Below are 17,756 nucleotides of genomic sequence, written 5' to 3' on the forward strand. Positions count from 1 at the left end.
TCCTTGTTAAAACTCTTAGCTTTGTTGGAGACCTGGGATCAAGTATGCCTGCCTTTCCCAATAGTAAATCCTGTGTGTAAACAATGAGCAATTTGTGTAACTTACATCCCTATGGCTCAAGGGAGTCATATTATCCCTCGAACCATAGTTGTTTGACCTTTTAAATATTTAAAAGAAAATAGGTATCTCAAAATCTTGATCAGATTTCTTTAGGGGGGGGGGAGGGCAGCTAAAAAGGGTTTGGAAGGAAGGCTGTTTCACTTTCAATCACTTTTGACTCTCAAAAAGGACACTAGAATTTTCAATTAGGCTATCATTTTGATGAGCCCCCTTCAAAGTTTACTAAATCACCCCTTCCATTTGAAGTGCCTATTCGAAAAGAAAACACTATAGTGTTGTATCTGATTATAAGTAACATAGGGGGTAAATATATTGTTACCTGTCATTTTAGATTGAAGGTGATAACAAACAATTAATGATGGTTAATGATAATTGAATATTGGAATATGCTCACATTAAGAATTGAAAACCCATTTGTGGTATGCTGCCCACTCCTCAGGTGGCTTAAACTATGTGTACAAATTGTAAAATGTTTTGGCAGAACAACATTAAAAACTTGGTATTATAGAAAATTTTAGAAAATAATTAGTGTTCTTGCAACAATAAGCTAATTCTCTGTCACATCTTTGAAATATTTAAGCACTCTGTAGATAATAAAAATGGAATTAGAATACAGCCGGCAAAACTGAATGAGGGAGGGTGGTAAATGCTCCCTTAGATATATTTTGCCTCCCTCAATAGATTTTTTTAAATGCATTTTTTTGTACTTTTATTCAAAAAAGGGCAAGATGCACCCCTCCCCCTAGACTTTGGAACTTAAATCATGGACTTCTTTATATTTTCATGAATGGATGCCCCTGAATACAGTGTTGGAAAACCTAGGACACACTTTAGAAACTTTTAATTAGTTTTCTTTGTACTCCAAGACTGATCTTGGTAGCCAAGGATGCCAGGGCAGCAGCTATTCCTTGTACAACTCTACAACTGTACTACATACTTTGTATTGATAGCAAGCAAATATTTGACCTTTAACTCTGATTTTAAACTATATATTTGTCTTTGTAATTTAAATAACTGTCATAGCATTAAAAAAGAATGGTAAACTGACCTATTTTTATTATCACGAAGAAAGACCAAAAGAATTAACAGAGTTATATGCTTATTTAAACTGTTAATTTCACTCAATTATCTATTAATTACAAACCAGTTCCTCTGTTCTAATGGCTAAATTTACAAAGAATATTGTCATTCAGACATGCCATCTTAAAAACAAAACAGACATAACACCAATGGGAATTCTGACCTCTTTTTGTAATTGTTAATGAAGATCGAAATAAGATATATGAAGGTTTCTGGACGAATCTTTAGTTGAATGCATTTTGATTCGTGGTTAATGTAACGTTGATTTTGAACAAGAGGTGTTACTATTGTTACTTCTGATTTTTTATGCTGCTTAATTTCTTATTTTATGTATTCAGTTTATTGTATTTACTTTTTACCTTATTTTTAATCTCCTTATGTTTTATTTTGTCATATTATTTGAATTGTTTTATGTTGCAATCATGGTTGATCAACCCAATATTATATGAAGTTAATACTATACATCTGTGAATGGACCAATTTGATGAGCCACTTGGAATAGGTGATTCTTAGAAGAAGAAGAATGCATTTTCAGAAAGTACCAAAGACACTTTTTAAACCTCTTCAAGGGGGTATTCATCCCTCTTAAAAACTGGGATCTGTTCATTATTACTATTATTGTTATTGTTAGGGGAGGGGGATTCGTCAAATTAGGTCAAGATTCAGACCACTAACACCCATTACCTCCAGGTAATGGGTAATGCAGGGTATTTATGGAATGGTAATGCATGCATGCATTTCTTGTGTTAAACCTAACTACAGGATAAATACCCTGATACCCACCCCCTCAACTGCCTGACTTAGCTTTCACTTTGTTATAAAACTTTTTTCAGGTTGTTAAATGGGCATCATGACGCCAGAAACCTACCGATCTGCGATTGATCAGATGTTGAATCTCATCCCACAAGGTCATGAAAAAGCCATCAAGAATGCTGTTTATAATATCATTGCGTTCATATTTGTTCTTTTGGGAGTTGGTGCAGGAATGGCAGTTTACTTAATTTTAGAGCCGTTTATAAAGCCATTGCTTTGGGCTGTTCTGATTGGTTCTGTTCTTTACCCTGCCAAAACGGCTGCTGTTTCCTGGGTCACAAATTATTTACAAAATATGATAAATCAAAAGACCCCATTGATATTTGGCAGTATTATGGCTCCACTAAGCGTTGTTGACAGATTCACCGAAAATTCTTTTGTATTTTTGTGTCAAAAACTTGTGACAATCATATCAATTACTGGAGTGGTAATGCTGGCCATTGGCATTTATTCCTACGTTCCTTTTAGTATATTTTATGTATTTAAAGACGGTGTTTCTACCATTAATTCATTTATAAGTGAATTTGCTTCAATCCTCTCCATAACAATGGTGAGTATGGTTTTTTTTTCACAGGCCTATAATGCATTTTGTGTACTTTCATCTTCCTAATGGCCATGGCTTTCATTAATATTGTAAGAAAGTGGAACATTAAAATATTTGTTCGAGTAGTTTTGAATATTTTCCCCCTTATTCGTAGTTAATATTGTGGATTTTTGAAGAGTTCAAGCTTTTTTTTAATATCCTTCATTTTGTATTTGCTATAATCTGTTTTTTCTAAAGGTAAATCGCAATAATAGTTTATGGATAATTTTGGTTGCAAGACAGTTTTTTTTCAACACGTTTCTAAACTTTTGGTTACTATGGGTGGGTTTATCGGATAATTCGAATAACAAGTGCCCAGAAAGTTGGGAAAATTTGGTGTTGGAGGGGGAAAGGGACAAGGTACCCGTTGATCTGATTACATCTTTGATTGCCCACGAAAAAACAAAACGCAACTATTATATATGAGAAAGGAAAAGAATGAAAGAAACTTACACCGGATGGAGGAAAATTTGATGCGTTATAATGATTCAAATATGGCTCAGATTCGGATAGAACTGCTTTTCATGGAGCCTCCCTCTCTCCACCAAAGATTGATCAAAAGGATCTTCCCGCAAATAATCATTGGGTTTTGCAAACATCAAAAACAAGAAGAATAATAGGGAAATTCTTTTTGTAAGACAGTGGAAATCTAATTTGAACGATTATTTCGGCCCTATGTCCATGGGCTGTCCCCAGTAAAACGTCAATATATAGAAGAAGAAAAACTTACAACAACTTGCAACCAATAAATTGGAATCAGAAATTTTTAAACCAGTCCCAGTGTCCTTACTTGAGCGAAGTTCAGTCAGGACTGATAGATAAAGTGAGATGGAACAAGCTAATTCATTGAAATGAAAGAAGAATAATTAAAGACATATTTTTAGCACTAATCTTGCTTCTTTGACAGCTAACCTCAAAGCTGTATTTGTGGCTAGTTCTGTGTTAATATCTACTGGTTTTTAAAATGTTTTGTAAGATCGTTTTTATTTAAATTTGTGTATAGAGCTTTTAGTGAATATTCCCCCAAATCCCTATTTATGGAAATATTATTATTAATCCTAAGTCAGATACCAATAGCTTCTCAAACTACCTGCTTTATGCCTAGGTCATTGTTAATAAGTGCGGATTCTTAGAAAAAGTTTTGTGGCTAGGATTTTCAAATACATGGCTGCTTAAAGCAGAATCAAAAGAAAAAGCAGCAATGTTAGAATTTAGAGCTTTGGTGATATCATCTTTATGCTGTTGTTTGCATTTCTCTAAATTCTGGTGAGTTCCACCCACATTGTATTTGCCACAGTCGCATGGTATTTGATAGACCCCTCTTTGAAGAGGAACTGGGGTATTATCTTTACCAGAATTTAGGAAATCTGTGATTTTGAAATTATTGGTAAATACAACATACGGATTATTTTGTTTGCAGACCTTTTTAAGATTCGTAGTGATTTTTGGGATATATGGGAGGTAAATTATATTTGAGGGTTTATCGGGATTATCACATGGTGAACCACCATTGATTTTAAGGGAATGTCTTTTTGGTCTATGGTTAAGTGTATTATCAATAAATAAAAGAGGATACCCATTTCCAAAAAGTGTGCCCCTGATAAAGTTTAGTTCTGCTGTGATGTAGGAATCAGAAGAGATGTTTAGGGAACGATCGACGAGAGAGAGAGAGATTACGATAGCTCTTTTAGCTTGTGGGGGGTGGTTTGATTTGAAATGTAAGTATGTATTGCTTTGTGTTGGCTTTCTGTAAATAGTAAAATTGAGTTTATCTAAGCTACGAATATTTAGCACATCTACAAATGAGATTTTATTTCCATTGGATCTCTTTTGACTCTAAAAAAGTGAACTAGGACTTCCAGTTTTCAATCAAATGAGGCCTCTCTGAAGTTTATACGAGCTTCCTTTCCATAAGAACCATATATGCACCCAGGGCATAGCTTATAACGCCTGCCCCCGGTCCCTTGGAGCTTTGTCGACAGTGGAGTTTTTGTTTTCTAACCTTTGAGCTATGTTTTAGCAAAATGGCTATCTCAAAATTTTATTGGATGCATTTGGAGGAAAAAAGCGTGTGAGGGGGGGGGGGGCTAGTTACCCTCCGATCTATTTTGACTCTTAAAAACTGAACTACAACTTTCAATTTCCAATCAAATGAGCCCTGTAAGCATAACTTACAACGCCTGCTTCCGGGCCCTGAGGAATTGTATCTATTCTTCGTTATATGATCTTTGAACTATTTTCAAAAATATGGTTATCTCAAAGTTCTTATCGGATGGGTTTGAAGAAAATATGGCGTGGAGGGGGGGTGGGCTGGTTGCCCTACAATCTCTTTTGACTCATAGAAAGTGAACTATAACTATCAATTTCCAATCAAATGAGTTCTCTCTGAAGTTGATGCGAGCATCCCTTCCATAGTAACATATATGCCCCCAGGGCATAACTTACTGTGCCTGCTCCTGGGCCCTGGGGGAGAGGGGTTGTGTCGACGCCAGACTTGTTGTTTTATGATCTTTGAACTATTTTAACAAAAGGGCTGTCTCAAAATTTTTATCGGATGCAAGAAAAAGGAAGAAAGGGGTGAGAGGGGGGGGGGGCTAGTTGCCCTCCAATCACTTCTCTTTTTAAAAAGGGCACTTGAACTTCCTATTTCCAATCAAATGAGCCCTTCAAAAGTTTATGTGACAACCCCTTCCATACGAATTGCCTCTGGAGGAAAAAACAAGATTTTCGGCTCCCCCCTACGCCCCCCCCAATCTCACCGGATCCGGTTGGGGTTTAAAAGAAGAGCTCTGAGACACAAAATCCTTCTAAATAACAAACTTCATTAAGATCCGATCCCCCGTCCGTAAGTTAAAAATACCTCATTTTTTCTAGTTTTTATTACACCCCACCCCAACCGGATCAAGTCCGGTTATGTCAATAACGTATCTAGGACATGTGCTTATTCTTCGCACCTAGTTTCATCTCGTTCTGTACACTCTAAGCGTTTTCCAAGATTTCAGGCTTCCCCCTCCAACTCTCCCCAATGTCACCGGATCCGGTCAGGATATAACATAAGAACTCTGAGACACGAGGCCCTTTTGAATATAAAGCTTCATTAAGATCTGATCACCCGTTCGTATGTAAAAAATACCTCATTTTTTCTAATTTTTCTGAATTAACCCTCCCCCCAAACTCCACCAAAGAGAGTAAACCTGGTCTGGATATGTCAATCACGTATCTGGGACATGTGCTTATTCTTCCCACCAATTTCATCTTGTTCTCTACACTCTAAGCGTTTTCCAAGATTTCCGGTTTCTTCCTCCAACCCCCACCCCCCATTTTCACCAGGTACGGTCAGGATTTAATATAATAGCTCTGAGACACGTGGTCCTTTTAAATATCAAATTTAATTAAGATCCAATCACCCGTTCGTAAGTTAAAAATACCTCATTTTTTCTAATTTTTCCAAATTAACTTTTCCCCACTCCCCCCAGATGGTTTAATCGGGAAGAGACTATTTCTAATTTAATCTTGTCTAGTCTTAGATACGCCTGCCAAATTTTATCGTCCTAGCTTATCTGGAAGTGCCCAAACTAACAAAACCTAGACCGACAGACCAACCAACAGAAATTGCGATTGCTATATGTCACTTGGTAAATACTAAGTGACATAAAAATAGTAAATCATGGAGCCATATGGTCTTTACTCTAGACAATGCTATAATGTTGCCTCTGATTTTCCGCTTGCGCTTCTCGTTTTCAAATTTTGTGCCCGCTATCAGAAACTACACATCTGCATACAGAAGTTTTTTCATTAAAAGTTGAGTTCTGAATTTTTCATCGTTTTTTTAAATTTTATCGCCCTGTTTGTTATCGCTTGACCAATTCAAGCAATCTGATTTTATTTTTAATTTAATAGGTACTTTCTTTTCTTCTAGATACTTTTAAGTGGCATCACTGTTCTCTTCGTATTCGTATGGACAACACCCAGTAATAAGATAGTATGGAGAATAACCAGTCATGGGTTTTGGTTTATGCTTTGCTGCTATTGTGCCAATTTTGCTGAAGGCTTCCAGTTCATATTATTTCCTGTTTTGGCCTTTGCGTTTATTTTGAGCTTCATCTTTGGTGTTTTATATAGTCAGTTTCCAAATGATGAAGTCGGAGATCAGGTAGACCCCTATTCATAATAAGGTTCAGTCCCATTTTAGGGGTCGATCTCGTTTTTTTTTACCGCATTCTGTTTTTCGTTGAGTGGAGGAGGGGTTGGAAGAAACAAAAGATGACCATTATTTTTTTTCTAGTACCATGTTTGAGTTCTGTATTGTTGAGTTTCCTTGTACGGCGATTCTAACAATGATGATTCTAATGGTGTACTTCTCGTTTCGGTCCGACTCCATCTTTGAAGGGTTTTGGGCTCTTTTCCAAAAATTCATATAAATATGTTTTCAAAACAACGTTTTACTATTAAGACTAATCGAAATAGTAGTTATCGTTCCCGAATCAGCTATAATTGGCAATTTTTTGTCACCAATATTTTTTCCAGAACACGTTTTTCAGCTATGAGCCATGATTTGTTCTCTACTAGGTCGCAGCTGTCTCTGCAACCATGATCAAATTTAACATCACATGTTCATATAGTGGTCACCTCGGTACAGTGGCAATGAGACTCTCATTTTGAAACCAGGGATCCGAGTTAAGGCTACCCGGCAGAAACTGTGATTTTTTATTAACTTTTGTAAATTGGGAGAATCTATTATGTTGATCGAGAGTGTGCCCACTTTCAGGAATCACGAACGTCAGGTGATGCTTGCTGGGCATGGCGGTGGCACTTATGGCGTTCTGAAATGTACACCAGATGGTGGAAAGTGGGGTGCTTCCTCGGAATCTGTGACAGAAAACTATGGTAAAAGCTTAATACTCTGGTTAACTTGTAAGAATGGGAACTGGCGCTAATGTCGACAAAAAACTATCAGCACCATCTAGGATTTGGTGACACTTGTATTTTTCAGTGCAATAATACGAATATCGAGTTTAATGAGTGTGACTAGTAAAATTAGGGTAGTAATAAGTATCTTACCTCAGTTCCTGACAGAAAAATGATTCTAGAGCTTGTAAAAATGAGAGCTTTATCTTTCGACAGTAGTGCCAGTTTCTGATCCTTTAAGTTACCAATACTCTTTGGTAAAAACTTTATCATATGAAAACATTTTGGTGTGTGCTTTTTGTGCTCAGTTCAAATTGTGGCTAAGAGGTAAATGGCTCATACAGGTTGTTAAGCTTCATCCTTTACACTGGTAAGGTCTGAGAGGGTAAAAACCCTTTATGTATACTTGGTGTAAAAAAGCCATAGTTGTGACAAGCAGTATTGCTTCCACCAGGAGTGTTCGATACTTAAGTACCTGAATACCTAGCATAAGGAGTGGGATACACCCCCTATATTGAAGGACACGAAGTATTAGTCAAATAGTTCGTGGTAATGAATCTTGAGTAAGGAACGAGCACTGATAGTAGTAACCAATACTCTTAGAAAAAGGAGTTTCGGTAACAATATATACACAGAAAAAAGTTAGTTCTTTGTGATGGTTGTAAATATGTAAAATTCATTAGATTTAAAGTTACCGGTCAAAAGTTACGAGACTGGAAATACGCGTTTGTTTTTTCCAAAAAAGGAGGCAAACACCCTCATTTGGGCGAGTGATTTTGATGAAAGTATTGATTATATTATATTAAGCTTACCAAAGAAACCCTTATTGTAAAGTTTTTCGGCTCCTACACAAAAAATGTGAAATTTCGCCTTTTTTTGTGTTTTTTTTCCAGGGATGATCGAATTGAACCAGCGGTCCTAGATTTGCTGGAGAAGACTCATTAAGGAGGTAACTGATAGTCTTAGGGGCCTTTTTAAGCAGCAAAATAGATTGTTTCATAGCAAAGTGAATCTTCGCCATTTTCTGGCACGAAACGACCATTCTTGTCCAAAGGGTGCCAAAAATCCGTCATTTAATGGGAACTCAGATTTAGCGAATCAATTTAAAATTATCAGAAAACTATTTATTGAACTCTGAAGTTTCAGAGGGGATAATGCTGCGCAATGCTGCATTCGTTCCTAAAGCTGCACATAGTTAACACAAGATAAACGGTTTATATAAATTTTTCAGAGCTTCATTTTTCTGAGTTGATTCATTTGAGGCATGTGAAAATTCTTTACGGTGGTTTGTAATTGAGCCTTAGACATTGTAAAGGAGGGCTTGTGGATGTTTGTGTACGAAAGTTCTTAAGCCGAACTGGCTTCTTTGTTGTTTATGTTTCTGTAGATGATAAAGAAGGATAGGCGTTGAGAAGGGTATAGGATTGCGATTCTTGAAGTTATTCCAGTTCAGAAAAAAAAAAAATAGCGAGGGAATAGTATAGCCGCTGAAATGGAATATTAAAGAAAAAGCAACTATTTCGATAAGAATCTATGTCATTCCGTCATCTGTGCTAATTATTGTAAAAAACTAAATTTACAAAAGAAGTCAAAAATAATAAATCAAATAAAAACCCTCAATGCTAAACGAATAAAAAGAACCGCTTTACATATTGCAGGCGAAAAAAGTTAGTAATAAAAACAAATTAAAAAAGAAGCCGCAAAGATGGCTTCAGACGTCTAATGGTCAAGTCTTTTCAGTTTCTTGTCTTCTTATAGGCTCAATCAAAAAATGAGTCACCCAACTCAGTTGAAGAAGATCGCTTGATTGATAGTAGGGTCATGCTAGAAGAAGTTGCCAAAAAACATGTTTCAGATACCAAAGATGACGAAGTTGTCAATCCACTGGGGAACAAGTCTAAAAGGTATGAATTTCTATTCTTTGAAATTGAACAGTCGAGTAATACTGCTATTGCTTGTGACAAACTTATCGAAACATCAAGGCACCTACGGTCACCGCAACTGTGTACGCTCTCCATCCACCCCACCCTTTTTTGGGCTTCATTCCTAAACTCGAGTTGCATGTAGTTCCTAACCCTTTTGGGCCTTTTCTTATCAACTTTACTTTCTTTATTCAGGGGTTCCCTGTTTTTTTTTTCTTTAGTCTTCGCTCTTTTCTGCTCTGGCTGGGCATCTGGCCTTGGCCTTTTTCTGGTTTGTCTGGTTTAGCATTTTTTCTTGGCCATCTAGATTGGTGAAAATCATAATCTTTGGCAACCTGAAATTTAAAAAATGAATTTCACATTTACCAAAGAAAATTCTTCCGAAAAATTTATCGATCTGCTGGTAGCCTACATAAGGCTAAAAATTATGATTGTTTTTCCATAGAAGTTGAACAGTTGAATAAGCTATTATTTCTTGTGACAAACATATCAAAACAGTAAGTGCTTAAGGCTAATGCAACTGTGCGCGCTCTTCATCCATTCCAAGTTTTTTCGGGCTTCACTTCTAAACTCGATTACATCGAATTTCTAATCTCTTTGAGTCTTTTCCCATCAACTTTTCTTTCTTCATTCAGGGGTGCCATGTTTTTCCTTTGCTTGGCCTTTTTTTTTTATTCTGGTTGGCCTTCTGAAACGTAGGAAATGGACGTACCTTGGTCACGTCCTTCGTATACTAGAGGATCAACTCCTATGAATATTTTATGAGTGCTGCCCTGAAAAAAAGGAGGTCGTCCAAGACATACCTTGCGACGATAGTATAAACGTAATCTGAGTAGTTGGGAGATGTCTTTTCAACCACAGAGGGAGAATGTCAGGGCTGCAGCTCAGCTCTTTGATGTCTGGCAAGGTTTCGTACGTGCCCTATCTGCCAGGTCTGTCTCAGGAGGATCTAATGCCTAGGGTAAACGACCGCTCATTACTGGCCGACAACATTACAATGGTTAACTATCTTTCATAGGCAAATCTTGCGTTTGCGAAAACCCTTTCATCTTCGTATTGGACAATTAATTCTAGCACTCCGTAGGTTTCTTTAAGGAAATGTGTCGGTGTTGATTTTTTTTCATATCTTTAAGTTTGTGTAACAACTATTATTGATACTTACTTTTATTTTTAAGGAATGGTGATGAAGATAAGGAAAAATTAAAATTTCGGATTCTATGTCCTTGTTCTTCCTGCCAACTTCGCTCTCATCTTTATCTTCATAAAAATAGAATTTAAAAATGATTGTACCCGTTAAATTATATACTTAAAACATTGCGCCCCTAAAATTGGGCAAGTGCCCCTTCTGCCCTCCCAAACTGCCCCTGCCGGTAAGTGTATAAGCATAGTCTTTTATTATGCTAGGATTAATGGCCATATTAATTAGTTTAATCATTGCGAAAAAGAAGGCAGCATACTCCGGAGTTTGCAGATGTTTGGCTTGCAATTTTGCTATTGGCGCTATAATCGTATGGCATCACTTTCAACCATTGAGAGCTCTTTGCCAGTGAGAAACCTACGAAAATAATTGTAATATAAACTCTATTGAACTTGGGGATAAAGTTTATTCACACTTGTGGATAAACTCAGAATTATGCTTGACTACAGTAATAATAATGTATTCAGTTTATGATTTCTCGAGTTGAATCGATTCAGAATTCCGGATTTTCCCAAATGAGATTCAAATAGAAAATTTGACAGGTTGAAAAATCGCTCCCTTGCAATTTCAATGTCAATAAAACTGGTGATTTCAAAATGCAGAGTAATTATATCCGGCCGTTTTCAGGTATTCTCAAGGAAAAAATTTATTTCGAAGAACAGGGGTGGTACCATAAACTACCCACATGATACACAACGTATGCACCGGTTGAAGATCTCCCACGAAAGAAACCCCTTTCATTGTGGCTTAATATTAATTAATCAAGAACAAGCAGTTCTTTGGTAGACATTCAAAACCTTTGAAGAGTAACACAAAGTTGCATGTTTTTGTTGCCTTATTACTTTCTTAATTTTTTTTATTATTGCTCCTCCCTTTCCCCGGATTTTTTTTTTATTATTCCCTCATTCCCGAAAAAAACTCGTTCACACTGACCTGAAACCCACGAAAGAAATGAAAGCAAAGGCGCCTCTTTCTATCTTTCGTCAGAGGCTCTTTTTTCGGATATTTTGAGGTTTAGTCTTATGATAGGGCTAAGACTCCCTTCCCCAATCACTGGAGAAAAATATACAAATCGTGAATGTTTTTTTTCAGTGGGATCTGGCTTTGTTTGTCTTAAAAAAAATTAAAGAGAAAGTATCCATGTCTATAAAATTAACAATATTAAAGACATTTCTTGAGCCCTAAGGTGTCAAGCTTGCTCTGGATAAAAAAGTTAAACATATTTTATCATTAATCCTTTGTTGTTTGTGTTTATTTTTTTCTTCTTTTAGAAAAAATGTAATGAAAAAATGAAAAATTTCCGGTACCGGGAATCGAACCCGGGCCTGCTGGGTGAGAGCCAGCTATCCTAACCCCTAGACCATACCGGAGTTATAATGTTAATTTTATCTTTTTGTTTTTCAAATTGAATCGATGTAATTGGCACTCGTGGAATTTCCATAATCAGTAAACCACTGGCGGATCCAGGGGGTGGGTGGGGGTGGGGGTGGGTGGGGGCTACTCACCCCTAGTTTTTCTTGGTATCCTCTTATTCTGCTTTTCTTTCTTTTTTTTACTCTTTTTTAGAATAAATCTGTCAATTTGGTCAATTATCGACATCTTTGTAACATTCCCCCCAGATTTTGCTCGTTGACGCCCTTGTCAAATTGGATCTCCCCATGATTTGCTCTAGACCAGCCCCTGGAATAAACCCCAAATAAATAAAAATAGGTCAATGTTGATATTACCTGAACAATAGTTTTGGGTCATGAAACTATTGTTAATAGATGCATTTTAACTTTTTGAACATCTTTTCTCTCTTGCAAAACTACCGCAAACTCACCGTTATGGAGTTATCATATATTCGCACATTAGGGGTGGGGTTGGGGGGTAAAGCATAGCATATACTAAATACAACAATGGTTAGTTTACGTATTTAATATACTATGGCACGCTTTCTTTTGGTATTATGTCTTTGAGCCGCGAGCCTGTTTTCACGTTGTTCTGTGATTCCTCGGCACGATTTTTTTTGGTAATTTCTCTTTGAGACGCAAGCCTGTTTTCACGTTGTCCTTGTAATTCCTCGGCACGATTTTTTTGGTAATTCCTCTTTGAGACGCAAGCCTGTTTTCACGCTGTTCTTGTGATTCCTCGGCACGCTTTCTTTTCTTACTTTCTCTATTAGCCGCAAGCCTTTTGGCATTCACTCTTTGAGCAGCTTCCTCGGCTGTTTCTCCTGCCATTGTAGGATTTATACTAAAATTTCTCTTTGAATTAACTCTTTGAGCAGCTTCCTCGGCTGTTTCTTCTGTCATTGTAAGATTTATACAAAAATTTTTCTTTGAATCGCCTTCTTCTATACTTAAAATGATGACATATACAAAGCCTTTGACGTCATATGCAAAGCCTTATATACTTATAATGACGTCATATGCGGACAAACAAACACACATGCGGACAAACACAAAACATGGACAAACACACAAACTTACAACTTATTTATATATATATATATATATATATATATATATATATATATATATATATATATATATATATATATATATATGTATATATATATATATATATATATATATATATATATATATCATGAAAAGAGAAATCACCAATGCAACAGCACAAACACACACAACAAAAAAGAAAAAAAAAAGAGAGAGACAGAAGGAGAAAAGGAAGACCGTTTTCCTAAATTAGTGATTAATATAGACCAGCACTTGAATGAGGCCTTAACCCTACTCATCCATACAATCACATAGGTCAAACAGCATAGCCACACACAATCAACCATAAAGAATAATCCATGGACAGGCAGTCATGTCGTCAATAAGTATAAGTCGTCATTTACGAAACAATAGAAAAAATAATATAGACAAATAATTCAGAGGCATCACCCAACATATGGGCTCATCAGGAGAATACACTGGCCTATATAGGGTTTCGCCACTCTAAATTCTCTACCCGGCACAGTGTTGTGGCTACCACAGAATATCCATGGCATATATATATATATATATATATATATATATATATATATATATATATATATATATATATATATATATATATATATATATATATATATAGGTAAAGGATACGGCATTAGACTTTACAGTCCTTACCGGCGGTGCTGATCTCCGTTTCTTGGCCCTTCAGCCAGGAAGTGCAATGGGGGGTTGGGGGCCAGCCATCCTGTGCTTTCGCACACCCTTCCTGTTTACCTTCCCCAGATTTCTCCAGGTACCCATTTAGAGCTGGGTATATATATATATATATATATATATATATATATATATATATATATATATATATATATATATATATATATATATATATATATATATATATATATATATATATATATATATATATATATATATATATATATATATATATATATATATATATATATATATATATATATCCAGCTGTTGTCATTCGTTGGCAATGACGTGACATAATTAAACAGAGTAAAATAGAATAGCTTATTAATGAAGGGATGCGATGATTCAAGCTTTGAAAAACACGAGGGGTCGCCCTCTTTTCGCCACCTAGTATTTAACTCGGAGTACCTCGTGTGTCGCACGGATCTGCTAGACGTGACACAGTCCCTGCAACACCTGTCATAGTTCCGCTACACTTGGCCCACTTTTGTCACCCTCGGCATGGGTCACCTCTTGTATGTGATTTCTGAAAGTTTGCTGTCCTTCGGAAAGACAATGGATGAATACATTATTTACTATTATATCTGGAACCACTTGATGAGACGGGCGGTAATTGTCCCACTAGTGACCATCATGTTTGAAAGAGCATTGAGAGCGGATGGTACAATTCTTTTGTTATTACATTGGTTCCTTCAGAAGAGCGCTATAATTGTAATTATACTATAATTATACGTGTATTATAATTGATTAAAAAACTTTCCAGAAAAGAAGTTTTTCAATGAGAAGTAAAGGTCGTGTTAAACTTAAGATTAGCAGAAACAATTCCTATAATAATTCAAACTCAGAACGACCAAAAATTGCTTATAAAGAACAGATGAAATCCTAAACGAACTTTAAGTAAATAAACAATCATAGTAACCCAAACGTACAATAGGCACTAATATAAGTGAACAAATAAATCTTGCAAGGAGTGAAAATTAAATTGAATATGCAAATCAAGGTTAAAACGAACAACAATATCTAAAAACAAGAGTTTGGTTACTGCTCCCATCCCTAACTGTAAAAGTCTAAATCTTAGGCTACTGCGTCATTTGTGCTTTACTGACAACTATATGTGTATTGGACGGTCATAGGAAAGAACAAATTGTGATACTTGGTTGGTATGAGTTTGGCTTACCAAATGGTGCTCACAAAATAACAACCAGTCGCAGGCTAACCACTCAAAGTCGTTGTTGTACAAAGATAGTTTTATTTACAAAAATCCAGGAATATGGTAAGTCCAGTATCAGAGTCATAGACTGCTGCGACTCGAGTCACAAACGACTTAGAACATCTTCAGAACAGATTTGAAATTCGGTCTCCAAGACCGAGTCACACACGACTCAGAACGGATATGAAAAATAGTGTCAAACACATCGAAGCTACACTCTATATTTTATTTTTAATGTTGTAAGTGCAAAAGAACATATTTTAATATAATTAAATTAAAAAAACGAGTTTATTTAACTGCAAGTAAGGAGCGACATTAAAACTTAAAACGAACAGAAATTATTCTGTATATGAAAGGGGCTGTCCCCTTCTCAACACCCCGCTCTTTACGCTAAAGTTTGACTCTTTCTTACAACTCTACTTTTTAAAACAATAGAAAACTTTAGTGTAAAGAGCGAAGCGTTGAGGAGGGAACTACCCCTTTTATATACGGAATAATTTCTGTTCGTTTTCCTTGCAGCTAAAAAAAAAATTTTTTAATTTAATTTCTGAACGTTTTTTAACATATTTTGATTTTGGCTCACCGCACATGAATAATTAAAGTGAAATGTGCATATTATTTTTTTTTGGCTAAATGGCTTTCTCACAGTTTTGAGCGGATGATTTTGATAAAACTGGTTTTGCATTAAATCAGGAGTTAAGCAGGGTTGTGTTCTATCCCGCTTTATGTGGATCATTTTGATGGACTTCGTCTTAAGGAGCACAGGAAAGGCAATTGGAGACCATGGAATCAAATGGGGAGGAAGAACGCTCCTGGACTTAGATTATGCTGATGATTTAAACATATTAGATGAAAGTCTGAGCAAAATGAATGAATTTTTAGAGGTTTTACGAGTTCAGGGTGCTAAAATAGGCTTAAAAATTAATGTTAAGAAGACTAAGTCACTAAGGGTAGGAATAAGTGAAAATGGACAAGTGACATTAGGTAACGAAAAGATTGATCAGGTTGGGAGCTTCAGTTATCTTGGTAGTATTATTAGTAAAGATGGTGGGAGCAGTGAAGATGTTAAAAGTAGAATATCTAAGGCTCAGGGTGTTTTTTCACAGTTAAAAAAGTTTGGAAGAATAGAAAGATAAGTCTACAAACAAGATTAAGACAGACAAGATTAGAATATTGGATGCTACAGTGATGACAGTGGTCAAATATGACTCTGAAGCATGGGCACTCCAAAAAGCAGATGAAAATTTACTGGATGTTTTCCAGAGAAATTGCCTACGGATTGTTCTGGGTACCCGGCTGACTGATCGTATTTCAAACAGTAGGTTGTACGAAAAGTGTGGTTCAATCCCGCTTTCTGGGTCTATAATGAAAGAAAGGTTGAGATGGCTAGGCCACGTTCTACGGATGAAGGATGACAGATTTAGATTAGGTTGGAGGAGGAGCGTCCGTAGCTGTGTTGGCCTCAGGCGGCTTGGTGCTGCAGTGAGTTATTAGTAGTAGTAGTAGTAGATTTTGATAAAAAAAGGGATGGGAGAGGAGGCCTAGTCGCCCCCCCCCCCAATTTTCGGCTACTTAAAATTGCAACTATATTTTTTTCACGAACATTTTTGTTTGTCATAAACATACGCACGTTACGAATTAAGATACGTAACGAACTTCTATATTTGTGTATTTTTATTACGTATATGATAGGGTTCGCCCCCTCGCCAATACCTTGTTTATTACACTAAAGCTTGAATTTTGTCCCAAATCTTTAAGAATAACCCCTGAATCACAATAGCCTTAGAATAAATAGTTGAAAATACTGAAAATACTTTAGCGTAAAGAGCAAGGCACTATGGAGGAGACGAACCACCTTATATACGTAATATTTTGTGTTTGTTTTAAGTTTTAATGGTGTTCATTACTTCCAGTTGAAAAAAATATTTATTTTCTCATTGTTTTTTTTTTTTTTTTGCTAATGCTAGAAAATCGTACACCTCCTTAATGGAAATTTTCTTGCCTCATGAAAATTCCTCCATGGAAAGATCCTCCCACGTAACCTCCTCCCCCCACCCACCCCAACCCAACGCGAAAAAGTCCCCCTAAAACGTCTGTGCACTTCATAATTAACAATTACTATATGTAAACAATGGTCAAAGTTTGTAACTGGCAGCCCTTCCCCCGGGGACTGTGGGGGATTAAGTCGTCCCCAAAGACATAGTTATTAGGTTTTCGACTAAGGTGAACAGAATGGCTAGCTCAAAATATTTATCCAGTGACTTTGGGAAAAATGTGCGTGGAAGGGGGCCTAGGTGCCCTCCAATTTTTTGGTCACTTAAAAAGGGAACTAGAACTTTCAATTTCCGTTAGAATAAGCTCTCTCACCACATTCTAGGACAACTGGGTCCATACGACCACCCCTGGGAAAAAAAAAACAAATAAACACGCATCAGTGATTTGTCTGCTGGCAAAAAGTACAAAATTCCATATTTTTGTTGATAGGAGCTTGAAACTTCTACAGTAGGGTTATCTGATACGCTGAATTTGATGGTGTGGTTTTCGCTAAGATTCTATGACTTTTAGGGGGTGCTTCCCCTATTTTCTAAAACAAGATAAATTTTCTCAAGCTTTTAACTTTTGATGGGTAAGACTAAACTTGATGAAACTTATATATTTAAAATCAGCATTAAAATGCGATTCTTTTATGTAACTATTGGTACAAAAATCCGGTTTTTAGAGTTTCGGTTACTATTGAGCTGGATTACTCCTTACTACAGTT

General features: G+C 36.3%; 1 protein-coding gene and 1 non-coding gene across 4 annotated transcripts in view; one reads left to right on the plus strand and one right to left on the minus strand.

Annotated features, from left to right (window-relative positions):
* The window catches only part of LOC136026233 (transmembrane protein 245-like), a 136,060-nt gene that overhangs the window by 11,600 nt on the left and 106,704 nt on the right, over positions 1–17,756 (plus strand). For all 3 annotated transcript variants that reach the window (XM_065702576.1, XM_065702579.1, XM_065702578.1), the window contains exons 2-4: positions 2,034–2,563; positions 6,516–6,749; positions 9,263–9,408. In XM_065702576.1, the coding sequence (XP_065558648.1) occupies positions 2,042–2,563; positions 6,516–6,749; positions 9,263–9,408 (902 nt within the window). In that variant the 5' untranslated portion in view covers positions 2,034–2,041. The remainder of the gene's footprint in view (positions 1–2,033; positions 2,564–6,515; positions 6,750–9,262; positions 9,409–17,756) is intronic.
* On the minus strand, positions 11,923–11,994 carry Trnae-cuc (transfer RNA glutamic acid (anticodon CUC)). Its single transcript has one exon. It is a non-coding gene; the product is annotated as a tRNA-Glu (tRNA).

The sequence above is a fragment of the Artemia franciscana genome, chromosome 4 (assembly GCF_032884065.1).
Source record: "Artemia franciscana chromosome 4, ASM3288406v1, whole genome shotgun sequence".
NCBI classification, from domain to species: domain Eukaryota; kingdom Metazoa; phylum Arthropoda; class Branchiopoda; order Anostraca; family Artemiidae; genus Artemia; species Artemia franciscana.